Source organism: Odontesthes bonariensis, chromosome 7 (genome assembly GCF_027942865.1).
Source record: "Odontesthes bonariensis isolate fOdoBon6 chromosome 7, fOdoBon6.hap1, whole genome shotgun sequence".
NCBI classification, from domain to species: Eukaryota; Metazoa; Chordata; class Actinopteri; order Atheriniformes; family Atherinopsidae; genus Odontesthes; species Odontesthes bonariensis.
In genome coordinates this window covers 33,497,191-33,511,097 of record NC_134512.1, presented here as the reverse complement: position 1 = coordinate 33,511,097, position 13,907 = coordinate 33,497,191, and the positions used below count along the sequence as shown (strand labels likewise).

Below are 13,907 nucleotides of genomic sequence, written 5' to 3'. Positions count from 1 at the left end.
GCGACAGTCCAGATAAGTTAAAAGATATCGTGCAGATTTCATGCATAGACACATGAGAACAGAAATGTTTTTAATCTGGATTTAAAAATGTCTCCATTTGGTGAAAGTTTAATCTCCACTAGTTGTTAAAAGCAGGATGTATTTTTCACTAAAATGGCTGATTATCACCTGTCAGCCATCATGAATGTCTGCCCCTATCTGTAGAGCTTAAAAAAGATTATTTGTCATTTTCTTTCTCTTTTTTTCTCTTTTTTTCTCTTTATCCTGGTTTTTGTAGGACGACCAAAGCCGTGTCAGAACCTCAGCGCTGGACGTCGGGATCTGCGCCACCACAGGCAGCATCCAGATGCAGTCCCCAGGTACCCTGGTTTCCTTGCTTAGGCGAGGCCTGAGCTGGCCGAGGCGTGCCAGTCGGGCTGTGTGTGTGTTGCCAGGACGGCTGTTTGGAAGTGTGTGCGAGTGTGTCGCAGCTGTGGGGTCCCACGTCTGGAGCTACTCACATGACTATATGTTCCTGTTTGAGCTGCTGAGCCTGGGCTGTCCTCTGCTCTGCATGATGCATGAGGTGCTGGGACAGATGTACCAGGAAACCCAGCTGGCCCCGCTGCAGACCCTCGGCCACCAGCACTCATAGGAAGGGGACTGACAAGGTGCTAGTTTGGGCCAAGTGGCCTCATGGGCATCCAAATTGGTTTTTTTTTTTTTTTTTTTTTTTCTCTTGAACTGCCCAAAAAGGGTTAATTAGGTGTTCATTATAAGTTTTGACGCCAAATAATAACTGCACTTCCTATATTCTACGTGTTTGTTTTTTCTGTTTTAGTATTATTAAAACAAAAAGTATTCAATGAAGCAGCTTTAATAGCTTATGGACTTGAATCGCTTAGTTTTGCCTTTTATTTCCACCCGAAAGCTCGTTCTAAAAGTCGAGGTTAAGCGCACTATCGCATAGGTACGGTGAACGTGCAGTTTATCGAGCCCTTCCTGACGCTGCCGGGTACGAGCAGCTGCCTGGTACCTTGTTTTCTCACTTTCAGATTGTCCTGGTGTTTCTGAATTAATGTCTGACCCACACAGGCTTGTTCCAGGCTGCTGTGACCTCAGACGTTGAACACACACACAGTTCAGCGTTGAGGTCTTGGCGCTCCATTTATGGTGGATTATCACAAAAATGTTACAGCCTCCCAGTTTTGCACTCCAGTCGGATTCGAAATGCACGAAAAGTTCTGTTTTGTTGCTGCAAAGTGCCCTGGAACACGCTCTGACTCTAACCTTAAAGCCATGTGGACTGTGTGGTTTCTTCACGGTGAACTAAAATGATGTCAGTGATGATGATGTGAGATGTTACACTGACCTGCCTGCTGCACGACACAGATGTGCAATGGAAATGCCAAAACAGTGTATTTTATTCTCTATTATTATAAGTTTCAGTATAAACTTCATGTATGCTGTTACAGGTCATGTGACCTTGTGTATTGAAGGCTCGTTATTTCTGGTTTTTATTTTGTGAAATTTATTCAGAATATTAAAAAAAAATGCTCGAAGCCTTTTGTTTTAATGCCAACAGCGAGCTTTATCTAGAGTCATTCCACACCAATGAAAGCAAAATCTGAGAAGACTGTTTATTCTTTTTGACTCCGTTAAAACATAGTTTGCGTTGTTTTGTTTTGTTTTTTTCTTTTAAAGTATTTCTTTTGTAATCTGTAATCCATTCAGTGATGTATTCTGTTGGCTAAATTGAATTCAGCGCTGTTTGGTTACATTTTTTTTTTTTTTTTTTTTTGTCACGTCTTTCCTATAATTATTATTCGTACAGTTTCTTTCAGTCTTCCATTTTCCCTCTTCTACTCACATCTTATTTCTTTTACTTCTTCTGTCTCGTTCACTTCATTTTGTTCAGTCTGTTTCAAGTTTCCAATGCTGCACCCTCTGATTGGCTGATTCCTGCCAGCGAGGAAGGTGACGATTGGCCAGCTTTGGTCATAAAGATCTTGTTGTGTTGCTTTTGCATTGGCTGCCTTTATAGCTCCGCCTGCCTTTTTTATTTTTATTTCTATTTTTTAACCTAACCCCGATTAACCAATCACAAACCAGCACGTGCCACTGTGTGGCATGCTGTAGAGATTAAAGGTGTTATGTGTAGCACTGTGTGTTGGTGAATAGAATGCTGTGCTTCTCAACGGTTCCAGGAGGTAGCCACCATTACTGTGTAACTCTATGAGACTAAACAAGGAAAAGGCTGAAATCTAGCTTTGTTTTTTTTGGTCATGCTAGCTGTGTGTTTATCAGGAAAACAGTTTGTTCATCACTTTGGGTGATTCCCCCTTTTATTCGGGGGAAGGTTAGTGGCGACGTTTGACTACTTAAATCTTTCCTGTTGCTCCACCTTGACGTTAACCTTCGCCCTTTTTCGAGAAACATCCCCACAGCTATTGAATTGCTGTAAATTTTGTGTCAGGCTTGGTCCTCCCCAGGTGATTTTCTGATTTAAATAGCATCACTATCTGGTCAAACTTTGTATTTGAACCTAAAACTTTGGTTCATTGAGAAATTCTTGCAAAAGTTGGGACACTTCCACCAGCGTCTGATAGTCTTCGTCTTTCGTCCTGATTAGCATGTAAACATTCTTACTGCTAGCATGTAGATTTATTGGGATATTTTATATTTTTTTTGCTTTTTTTTTAACTAGTGGGGTTGGGTAACATACTTCTAAGCAGTTAGCACCTTACCTGCAATGGGCAGCTGTCAGAGTGCTCTCAGTTTGGAGAATGACTGATGAGCTAAGAGCTAAACATGCAGTTAATCAGGCTTTGGATGGACAGAAAAGGCTTATTTGCCGGATGTTTTAGATCATTACTGGGTCAGGTCTCCTCCCGGGTTTTGTCGACAGTAAATGGTTAAGTTTGTGAGATTGCACAAACAGCTTAAAGTTTAATGCAGAGGAAGTCGATAAAGCATCGATGCACACATGGCACCTTTTTTAGTTAATTTTTAACACAATCTTTCCATTGTTTTTGCTTCAGTGTTAACCTCTCTAACTCATGTTGTGCTGTGCTGGTCCCTAACCTCTTTAACACCGAATATCCAGCCATCTCGGCGGGCCCTGAATTTATTTGCTTTCTCTGATGTATCGGCAGCAACAGCATCCCCCCCCTCAGGCCCCTTTTGACAGTAACCTGTGTCCACGTGTCTGTGGTCTGTCTGTGGTTCCCTCTGTTTCAGGAGGCCTCCCCACCTCTGCGCCCCTCTCCAGATCTCTCTCATGTACCTCCTAGTCTTTGTTCAGGAGATAAGCAGCCCAATAGCAGCTTTTTTTTTTTTTTTTTTTTTTTTTTTTTGCACAGATACATTGTGTTGGCTGTACTGTTTATGTTTTTTTTTTAGTTGTGTTTATATTAATTCTCAATGCAGCTTTTGAGCCTTCTTTGTTTTCCTCATTGATTAACTCTGTAAAAATGCTTAATTTATGATATTTAGAAGCTGTAAATATATTCAGAAATAAATCAGTTTGATTACATAATTTATCTGCGTTGTCGTTTGTTGCCAATCAGTTGAATCACGTCTTTTTTTAAAAATAATTTTTAAAACGCTTGGAAAAAATAATCTGACAATTTGCATGTGGGGTATTTTTCATAATTTAGTTTGAACATTTCCAAAAACTTGTCAAAAGCCACCTCAATGCTAAGTTGACCTAACATCACCCCCACGAATCCTCTTCTGGATCACAGCTTTTGTTAACAATTAACACTTTCTTTGTAATATCGGATCTGGAGAAGTTCAATCTTAAGCCAATTCTAAGCAGTTACACGGCTTGCCTTGTATTTCGTGGCTTTAAGTGCAGCTAAATAATAAAGAGAGAAGCTTTGTTTAAATATATTGGCAGAAAAGGGAGAACGGGCCTTGTGCAAAAGCCTAACGATGACTGAATACTGTTCAGCTCCTGAGAAACAGTCCGAGAGTCCAGCCAACCTGAACAGAATTGAAGTGAATCTCCTCGGTTCTTTCTTCCAGCTTCCTCATGGGCTCTGCTCGCGGGTCTTCTCTGTCCTTTCCTCTGTGTTTGGTGTCTCATTTCTCTTAAATGTCCTGTAAATTAAACACCGACAGTGAGCACATTTAGGGAAAAGTTGAATCTGATGCCACAAGTGATGCCAACATATTTTCATTTCTTTGCTGTGATCAAGTGGAATCAGCTCTGGAAAGATTCTGTATATTTTTGGCTTCGTTACTCTGTGAGTACACATGAACATGTGATTTGTTGGTGTTTGTATGTGAATGAAGATCAGCATGGCTCTGAAGATAGACGGTGTATAGTTCTTTTTACAGTTGCTTAACCAGCATGTGTCATATTCTGAACCAGGTACTGGGTTAATTTTGTTGTATAGAATGTGTATAGCTTAATTTTGAAGTACCTGGGATGTGTTTATACTTAAACATCAGTTGTAGAGGAGCAACTTTATAGAGAATTTGCTGACCCGTTGTAGCTTTCTGTTGAGACGACGTGCATGAAATATGTCTGTGTTAATATTCCCGAAACCTAGAATGACATCAGTTCAAGATGAGTCAGACTGTAATGCCCACACACTGTTTTTTTTTTTTTTTTTCTACAGATGGGGCATCTGGCTTGCAGGCAGAGCAGCGTGATAAAGGTCAGAACAGAGATCTCGAGGACACAGAGATGGCCGTCGATGCTCTGAATGCTTCCTGCCTTGTCAGACCAACAAAGGAAGACGACGCCGTGACCCAAGGCCAAAGCCAGCCCAGTACCAAAGGTCAGTTCAGCTCCTTCAGTGCTCAGTGTGGTGCAACCCAGAATTGGCGTTTCCTTTGTTTTCCTTTAAGGTATTAACCGATCGAGTGCTGCTGAAATGAGTTTCCAACCCCAGTTATTACTTGAAAACATGATATTCCCAGAGGGAGAATCTTAAACTGGCTGAACTTTAACTAGTGACTCTGCCGCATTGTTTGTGTTGGAGTCCTTCCCCTCGATTATATGTGGGAAATGAGGGTGAGGCTGACATATAATAGCTTTTTCCCCCACACTTAGCAAAATGTTTATTTTATCTGTGCAGTGGAGATTTCCTGGACTTAGCGGTCTGTCCAAACACACTTCTGCTCATACCGGAGCGACGTAAACTGAGATGGAACTGTTGTAATTACTTTACTGCCTCTGACCCGAACCCTCCGCAACCAATCCCGACCCTGCATTTGACAAAAATCAATGACAGTCGGGACAGGAACACGTCTGTAACGGGTCGTCCAAACCCAGAACGGAAACGATAACGTGAGCATCCACACTAATGAGCGACTGTGTTCTGTAAATGGTGATGCCATGCATGCACAGACAAACTCTACCCAGCATGGCCAGTAAAGAGGAAACCAGAAGTGTGTGACTTGTATGCAGAAGAAAGAGAATCCCCTACTCTGTTAGCAGAGGTTTAACATAATTTGTTACATGTTGGTCATAAAGAATAAACATAACTGAATATGGATGATATCAGAGTGTGAAGCACCACAGAGAGAGAATGTGATCCTGGCTGTTTTTTAATTGGCTGTCAGAGTTTTATTGTTCGTCAAGTTGCTCTGAAAGTGATCCCAGCGACGCTCGTTGCTGTAATGCTGCAGTTTGTGATGTGGATCCACGTAAAAAGGAACAACATAAACAGTACAACCATCTTTTTATAGTTACTTTTTATGATTTCCATTCATCGGTCCACGGGACGGTTTTCCATGTCTCTGAAGTACCACTTGAAAGAAGACCAAATCATTTGGGTTCTTATTTATATTTATTTATTTATATTTGTCTTTGTTTGGAAGAGCTTTAACCTGCATTTGTGGACGCAGCAACTAATTGTGTCCAAAGCTTCGTTTGAGATTATTTTATAAATTTGCTGTAGGTCTTCTTTAGAAATTCTCCATATTCCTTTGCCCACACAGTCTTTCACCTTGATGAAACATTTCTCCGTGTTCCTACAGAAACAGTGTTTTGGTTTCCTTTTGATGCAGCTGTTGTTGATGTTGCTTCTGGCATCCAATTCAAAATGAAGAAGAAGAAGAAAACGATGATTATTTTCAGTTTTCACATTCTTTATGATGCTTATTTCCAGTTAAACTCGGCCTTTAATTTTACATTTTACACACCATCCAACTCAATTGTAAACCGTGTTGTATGTGTGTAGAAATCTGGGATACAGAATAAATAGATGTATAATAAATGGATAGATGGTGAACATGCTGTTCAACACTCTCCCACAATATTAAGCCGGCCTGTCTCATTAACTCTGTTCTCCGCAGATCAATGTAACACAAAAAATAAAAATCGATGGAAACGGAAGATCCGGGCAAGTGAGTGTCTCAGATTTTTAACGTGTCTTCCCTGCTTGTCCTGCCTGTGCCTGGCCTGTGCTGTGTCTTTACTAACCGCTTCACAAGCACATTTTCATGCAGAGAGTTCTGGGAGATTGGTTTTGTATGCTGAACTCTGTCTATTCTGCACGGTTCTGTTTGCTTCTCTTGTTCTTAACCTCTGGCTGTGTGCTCGGGCTTGTTGTCAGGCTGTAGAGTGATTGTAATATGGCTCCGATTCCGTTCTGATTGCACCTCTTCAGGGATAAAAACATAGATGTAAGAACCTTCTGGTGCCCAGTATAACACTATATTCTCACATGTATTTTCATAAACGTGTGCTGTGTGTAGTCAGCTTGTGCATTACGTTGCTGTGGTGTCATGTGACGTATACGACACTAGATGTTGATGTTGCTCAACTTTGATGGCTTTCATTTTTTTTGCTATTTAGCTTCAACCGAACTTAATTTCTTCATTTCTGTTTTCTATTGTTTTTTTTGGTTACTTCTACACAGTGGCTGCAGCAGAGGTTCCAATAAAACATGCAGTTTTACTCAAGTAGAAGTACATATTCAAATGATTTACTCAAGCAAAAGTGGAAAGGTACAACCTCTGAAATGTGCTTTTACCATTCCACCAGCTAAGAAAATGCAAAGCTATCTGAAAATGACATAATTATGTTGTTGTTTTTTTTTTTTTTTTAAGAACATCACATGTAATTACGTAATTTACTGAAAATGATAAGGACTCAACACATTTACCAAGAATGACTTTTAAACAGTCAACAGCTTCAAACTGTTCATTGAAATAAGGTCAAATATGAGGAATAACACAGAAAAACTCTGCTCATGGCAGTACAGTTGTGTGCTGATGGATGCGGCCCATGCACGCAGGTTGAAATTGATCTCGATCCGGCTGGGAAGGCTCACAATAATTCATAATTAAGATTATCGATAAATCACTTCAAATATATAAAAACTGAAGTAACAAGCCTTTGTTTGTGAATGTAAGACATAGAAAGAACAGGCGTTAAAATGTAGCAGGTGAAAGTCGTCAAGTTGTCAAGAAAAATGTGTACAAAAGTGGAATTTTCAGGGATCAATATTTACTTACAGCACTGTGCAAAAGTCCTGATCCAGCCCTCATTTCTTTACATTTCTCTTCCAAGCAGTCTTTCCTTGTAATCTTTTAAAGCAGCCTTTCTGAAGGTCTGTCAAAGTTTTTCTTTGGACTTTGGCTGCTTTTTCAGTCCTAATGTACCTGAGCATTTTTCAGAGGTATGTGTTGTTTTTGTTTGTTAAGCCAAATGACAAACACCTAGGAATTATTCAAGCATAGAAAAGGCACCAAACTCAGGAGGGGGGACCAGTGTTGTGTCTGTAACAAACAACTTGGCAAAGCAACAGATTTTAAATTGTATCTTCAGGCACTTTGTTACCAGCAGCCTGTCACAGAGACGCATCATTTGTTCCCATTTCTTTAGCTGCATCTATGAAAAACAGCAAAGATAACACAGTCTGACAGACAGAAAACAGGATTTCTGCAGCAACAAGGTGATTCCCAAAGAGCTGTTAGCTGAAAACTTGGCTTATCTCAGCATGGTGTGCAGTGTGTCCTTAAAACATTTGAGGAAACTGGACAAGTGGAGGACAAAAGAAGAAGTGTCAGGCCTAAAGAACTATCTACAGCAGATGAACAGGATCTGAAAGTGATGTCCTTAAGAAAGAGGAAAAAATCCAGCAAAGACCTGACACAGGAGCTGAGAGATGAATTTATCACTTCTGACTTTGTCACTTCTTGTTTGCCTGTCTGCTTTTATTTCTTCAGTTTTCGTTTGTATTTATCACACCAACATTTTCTTTCTGCAGCCCTCTGATGCCCTTTTGTCCTATTCTGAGTCTTCTTCGGCTGAGTGATTTGTGTTTCACATTTACACGCTGAGCCTAATGTTTAACACACCGAGACAAAAAGTGTTCAGTTAAAACTTCTGTAACTGATGAAGGACAAAAGAACAGCCTGAGCATTTGCAGTATTTCCGATAAAACGTGCTTCCTGTTGTGTTTGTGTGCAGCCTTCCCTCTGATCATAATCAAGCACTTCCAGAGACGCTTGCCACTGGACGAGGAGGGAGTGGAGACTGTTCCTGAAGCTGACTTTGAGGAAATTGCTTCTGCTGGAAAACACTCTGTATGTCACATGTAATCACTGCCTTCTGTCTGTTTTTGGGTAACATAAATGGCAAAAACTACTGAGCTGCATTACCGAAAACATAGTGGAGATGTTGGAATCCAGATTGCTTTCTTTAAGCTGTGAAAGAGTGCATATTGCATAGAGAGTTCCCTTTTTAGTAGGTTGTTGTGCAGTTTATTGACCTGTTATAGATTTTCTTATATGTACAGATACTTTTTTGTCTATTTGAATGTATTCTGGTTTTCTCAGGACTCCAAAGGCAGCTCCAAAACATCAGCAGATACCCAGAATCCTTCAGTGGGAAGTGAGAAGCTTCTGAACTTGGAGGTGAGGATTAAATCAGAAGAAACTGGCACCACCACAAACACATACCAGCATACAGACCAGGGGGGAGTCTTTGTGAATTTATCAAGTCAGTAAAGTGAAGATTGAGCGTGGGTATATGAGATTTCTCTCCTCTTTGTCTTCTCTACTCTTTTCATTGACGAAACACTGCAGCGATCCAAACGCATTAACGTGAGGGAGATGAGAGGAATTAATACCACATTGCGTTGACTGCGTTTTTCCTTTCCCTCTGATCTTTTATCAGGTACAAACAGAAGCAGATAAGCCTCAGATGCACTCGAGCCAGAATGGAACAGCATCCCAGAGCCAAACCTCAGCCTTCCAGGTTATAGCCAATGCCTTCAGGAGGACTTTTAATGGGAGCAGTCACTCCAGCAGCTCCAAAACTGCAGTCATAATGTTTGTATCACATACTTTCTTCATAGTTCAGCAGCTGATGGCAAAATAGTTGTCTCTAAATGTCATGTTTTGTCTTAATTACCCAGGAGGCCCAAACACGATGGCTGCCGCAAACAGAGGCCCATGTCTGAAGGGGCGTTTAGCTTTAGCTCACTGTTCAAACCCGTAGCACCAAAGTCTACCGTAGAGGAAAGGAGGGCCAGCATGTGGGATCCCCAGTGGGCGTCTATAGAGGCAGATCCATGGGGGGAGGGCCGCGACCTTCCCTCCTTGCTGCAGCAGGTGTCCCTGAAGAGCCAGCGAGACTCCGAGGGAGGGTTCTCTGATGGCATCGCGTCGCGTTCCCGCAAAAGGGTTGACTTGTTTTCATCCCTGAAGCTGAGGAAGAGGCAGCTGTCTGACAGTGAAGGGAAGGACCACGAGGACCAAAAGGAAATCAGAACAATCCTCTCCAACCTCAGAAACAAAGGTTGGTGAAGTGGCCTCTGAGGTTTTTGCCTTGTAATCCTTTGAAGTTGCATGAATTGGTTGCAAGAATGCTTTAGCATGGAGGAACTTTACCCCATATCTCAGGATAGAACAACTTCAACACTGGGATGTAGGTGGGTTTCCTCACATAAACGTCTCACTGCAGGTTCTTTAACGAAGGGTGAAGGCCATCTTTAGAGTTTTCTGGTATAATTCAGAATTCGTTGATCCAATTATGACGTTCTGGCCAAGCTGTAATAAAACAGACCCATACCATGATACCACCACCACCATGTTTCACATATGGGATATTGTTTTCCTTTCTTCAATATAGTAGAAAAGGCTTTAAAAGCAATGTATTTACAGTCTAGTCAAAAATACAAAAACACTCATGCAACGTTTATACAAAACTGATAATTGAAGGCAGAGGTACTTATCAAAGTCTATATTCAGATGATGAATCCAATGATGATCTCACCTGGAAAGTAAAGCATCTAAGTAGCCCCTCCTCTAATGTTCAGCAGTTCCATGATCAGCTACTCTGATTTTAAAAATGTATTATTCACTTATTTACCCTCGTAGTGGAGTGTGATTTATTTATTTTTGATCACCATCAGATGTGAGGCTTGGCTGTGGCCTTTATAACCAACCAGTGCTTTTGTTTGACGAGGGAGGGCTTTAGGGACTGATGCACTTCAACAAAAATATGTAGTGAAATTCTGACTTTCATAAATCTTTCCCCTGTTTGTAGTCTGTAATGACTGGATATAAAATGTCACGTCTCATTTGTTTGTCTGAGTTCTCTTTACCAATATTCAGGAATTTTGTTTTAAGGGCACCTTAAGGGACCTCAGCTTTTAGAGTGAGAGCCACAGGTGTTGTGGATTTAAGGGAAAATTCATACAGGCCAAATATCCGTCTTTAATGTATAAAAATGTAAAAGTCTTTTCCATCACAGTTTTTAATATCATTGTGGTTTTATACGTTGACTCAGTCTATAAATGAATCCATGTTGCTCATGAAAACTACAGCTCTGTCCTTTCATACAAACTTTTCTCGGCTGATCTCTCTTTTTAATCATTTTATTTGCAGCCTCCAGTCAGCAGAATCTGGAGGCGACGTCCTCAAGTGCTGATGAAAGTGAGACTCTGACATCTAATCACCAGGTTCGTGTGGACTCTTTCTACACACCGACTGGCATCAAATTGCATTGAGGTTGTATGTCTGACATGTTCTGTTCTTCTTGTTCCAGCAGTATTCAGGGAGACTAAAGAAGAAGCAGGAAAAGATGGTCCCCCAGCAGAATAAACGAGAACAGCTGAAGAGGCTGCACAGGGCTCAGGTGCTACATTTTTGTTGTTTTTGATAGAAATTCTTGTTCCAAGTAGCCGAAGATGGCCTCGACACACTGTCGCCAATTTCACACGAGCTCTGAAGATGTTCAGAAAAATGTGTGCACAGTTTGGTCCGGTCTTTCTCCGCAGTTGCTGTTTGCACAAGCATTTCACAGCAGGGAATTCAAGTTGGGGGATGCATGCGACACTTTGAAAATCGCTGTATCACTTGTATCTGAACATGCACAATGGGAAAGCAGCACACAGATCAGCAGAAAGGAAAATAAAGCTGCAGCTCTCACCGATATGCGCACCTTACCCTGCAAACCAGTGATACTCACTATTTTTTTCACAAAAGAGCCACATTGGCAGAGCAAAATCAAGGGAAGAGCCACTTTTACGACAACATACTAAAAATCCCCTTTTGCAAATGATCTCCTTATGCATTTCTACATATAAAACATCCCACAAAAAAAAAACCAACACAGCCAATACATTTTCAATTAAGACCACATTTTCCTTAATACTGGGATGAGCGGAAGCTGGCATGCATGTCCTTGACTTTCTTCATGTTGTATTTGTAGTTTGTTGTTGTAATCATAGTGAGACATTCAAGATGAGCATGGTTTTTGTGCTGGTTTTTGCCCTTTTTTAATTAAAAACCGATTCATTGTGCCTGCATGTCGCGCTGGCTAAAGGAGCTAGCGTGCACTGCGGTCAAGTGTGACGGTGGTTTAAGCGGGCTGCGTTGCCAGGTTTAACAGAGCCCCCTTTAGGAAACACTATTAAGCCTTAATTAATACTTATAATAAAAATACATGATACTACAAAAACGCAAACTTAATATACAATATTACCATATTGTTATAAGCTACTATGCGAGTGCGAGCCACCAATTACAGCTTGAGGAGCCGAGCAATGAGTATCTCTGATGTAAACAGTTCTTCACAGTTCTGTTGTGCAGCTGTTTGTTATGCTGCTGAAAGGTTGACGAGGTGCATTTGTTGCTCATTCTGAGCAGGAGTCGCGTGTTGCATCCCGGTAGCATTACACCATCTATAGTAGAGGAACTGATATTTCTTCACTTGACTACGGTTCTTCTCTGTTTGTCCAACACCCAGCAGACCTATAGCTCAGCAGTGACCCTGTGCATACGAGGACTGTCACTTTTTCCAGAATTCAAGTTCAAACAATTTGAAAGAACCACATGAGTCTTTCAAAGTGTTTGAATTTAAATCCCACCTTTCCCTGTGCTCACAAACTCTAGCAATCTGCTGGAACAGCTGTAGGGTTTCCTCTCAGCTCTTTATAAACAGGACACAACTGTCACTTTCCCACGAGTCTAAAGTACCATGACCTATAAGCATGTGAGCTCATCAGTGTCCATCCCACTGTGGTTAAAGCAAGTTTCTAATCTTTTAGTCTTGCCCCGATGATTTCCTGTTTGTTGTCATGCAGCTGTTTGATTTGAAATTTTCTATTTTCTATCGGCTCCATCATGAGCTTAAAAGGCCTCTATAAAAGCATTCAGAAAACAGGCTGGCTGCATCTTTACATAAATTACATTATATGAGCAAAGAGCCTGCTGTAGCTGACTGTACTGAACAGCAGGCAGTCAAATGACACATAACACCCGATGCTGCATAGACTCTTTAATCTGTGGTGCCTCTGCTGCCTCACATGCGCGGCGAGTTCGTTGGTGAGTCTGGAGATTTACTGTTTGACAGTTGCTTTGTTTAAAGTTTTTTAAAGCTTTGTTAAGCAAATGGCTTCTTTGTGGTATTTAATCCAGAATGCTTCTGAACACCACTTCTCTGGTCATTTTGATGTCTTAATTGTCCAATTTGGATGGCTTTGCTGGCTAGTTTCCTCCATTTTCAAAGCAAAGTAGCAAACATAACATTAGCTTATTTATCTGAGGGCATGCGTTGGTTCAAGTTGATAGTTGAGAGCTCTCTGCTGCATCACAAGGCAAACTACTTCTATCAGTCTGCATTGGTCTATACAGTCCATAGTCTAAAACGCATGCAGACTGTGCTTTTTAAATTAAAAAAAGGTTAATGATGACTAAGATTCCCCACTTTAAAACTGATATTCAAACTTAGAGGGAACAGTGAGGGCTCTAGTGCAAGAAATAAGAATAAATGAATGTGTGGTTCTTTTATTGCTCTGTCAAAGCGTTTGGAAATTCACTTGAGCACTAAGCACTGCTCGGCTTGAGCTAAAATCAGAACTATTTTCTGTTGCAAGTCATAAAGAAGAGCAAGAGAATTCACTGATTGGCATGAAAAATGTGAACCCCATATTTATCGAATGTTTAATGCTGGAGGGATGATTTCCATCATAATCCCTTCAACGTCAGTGGGAATCTTGTTTGTAGTGTTGACAAATTACATTTGAAAACCAAACTGAGACTGTTTTTGGGTTACTGAATAATTGATAGTACCAAAAGAAATGGGGCCTTTTCAACTCTCCGAATTGAATTCCAAGGATGCTTCATAAAAAGAAAAGCTTTCATTAGTGGGTTAGAAGTGAAAGCAGAGATTTCAGAGACAGATTTCCTCTGTGATGAATCTCACGGCGAGTCTATTTTACATGTGTCATATCGTGACGTGTTTCCTCTGTGCAGGTGATCCAGAGACAACTGGAGGAAGTCGGAGAGAAACAGCGTGATATAGAAGAGAGAGGAGTGGCGATAGAAAAGATTATAAGAGGAGAAACAGGTACTCAACAGTGCATGCACATATTTAGGCCAGTGACTAACAAAGCTGTTTCTTTTAATGACAGAAGTCTGAGCCACGGCACCTCGATGCAGCTCAGTGGAATTCA

At 40.9% G+C, this 13,907-nt stretch overlaps 1 protein-coding gene across 8 annotated transcripts in view; it reads left to right on the top strand.

Annotated features, from left to right (window-relative positions):
- Positions 1-13,907, top strand: part of mical2b (microtubule associated monooxygenase, calponin and LIM domain containing 2b) — a 62,597-nt gene that overhangs the window by 46,371 nt on the left and 2,319 nt on the right. For 4 of the 8 annotated variants that reach the window (XM_075470613.1, XM_075470614.1, XM_075470616.1 and 1 more), the window contains 10 exons: positions 278-359; positions 4,608-4,769; positions 6,292-6,342; positions 8,414-8,529; positions 8,782-8,859; positions 9,122-9,276; positions 9,363-9,745; positions 10,837-10,910; positions 10,997-11,086; positions 13,708-13,801. In XM_075470613.1, the coding sequence (XP_075326728.1) occupies positions 278-359; positions 4,608-4,769; positions 6,292-6,342; positions 8,414-8,529; positions 8,782-8,859; positions 9,122-9,276; positions 9,363-9,745; positions 10,837-10,910; positions 10,997-11,086; positions 13,708-13,801 (1,285 nt within the window). Of the gene's footprint in view, positions 1-277; positions 360-1,897; positions 3,493-4,607; positions 4,770-6,291; positions 6,343-8,413; positions 8,530-8,781; positions 8,860-9,121; positions 9,277-9,362; positions 9,746-10,836; positions 10,911-10,996; positions 11,087-13,707; positions 13,802-13,907 lie in introns of those variants that run through there. The other 4 variants (XM_075470617.1, XM_075470621.1, XM_075470619.1 and 1 more) reach the window with 4 other exon arrangements.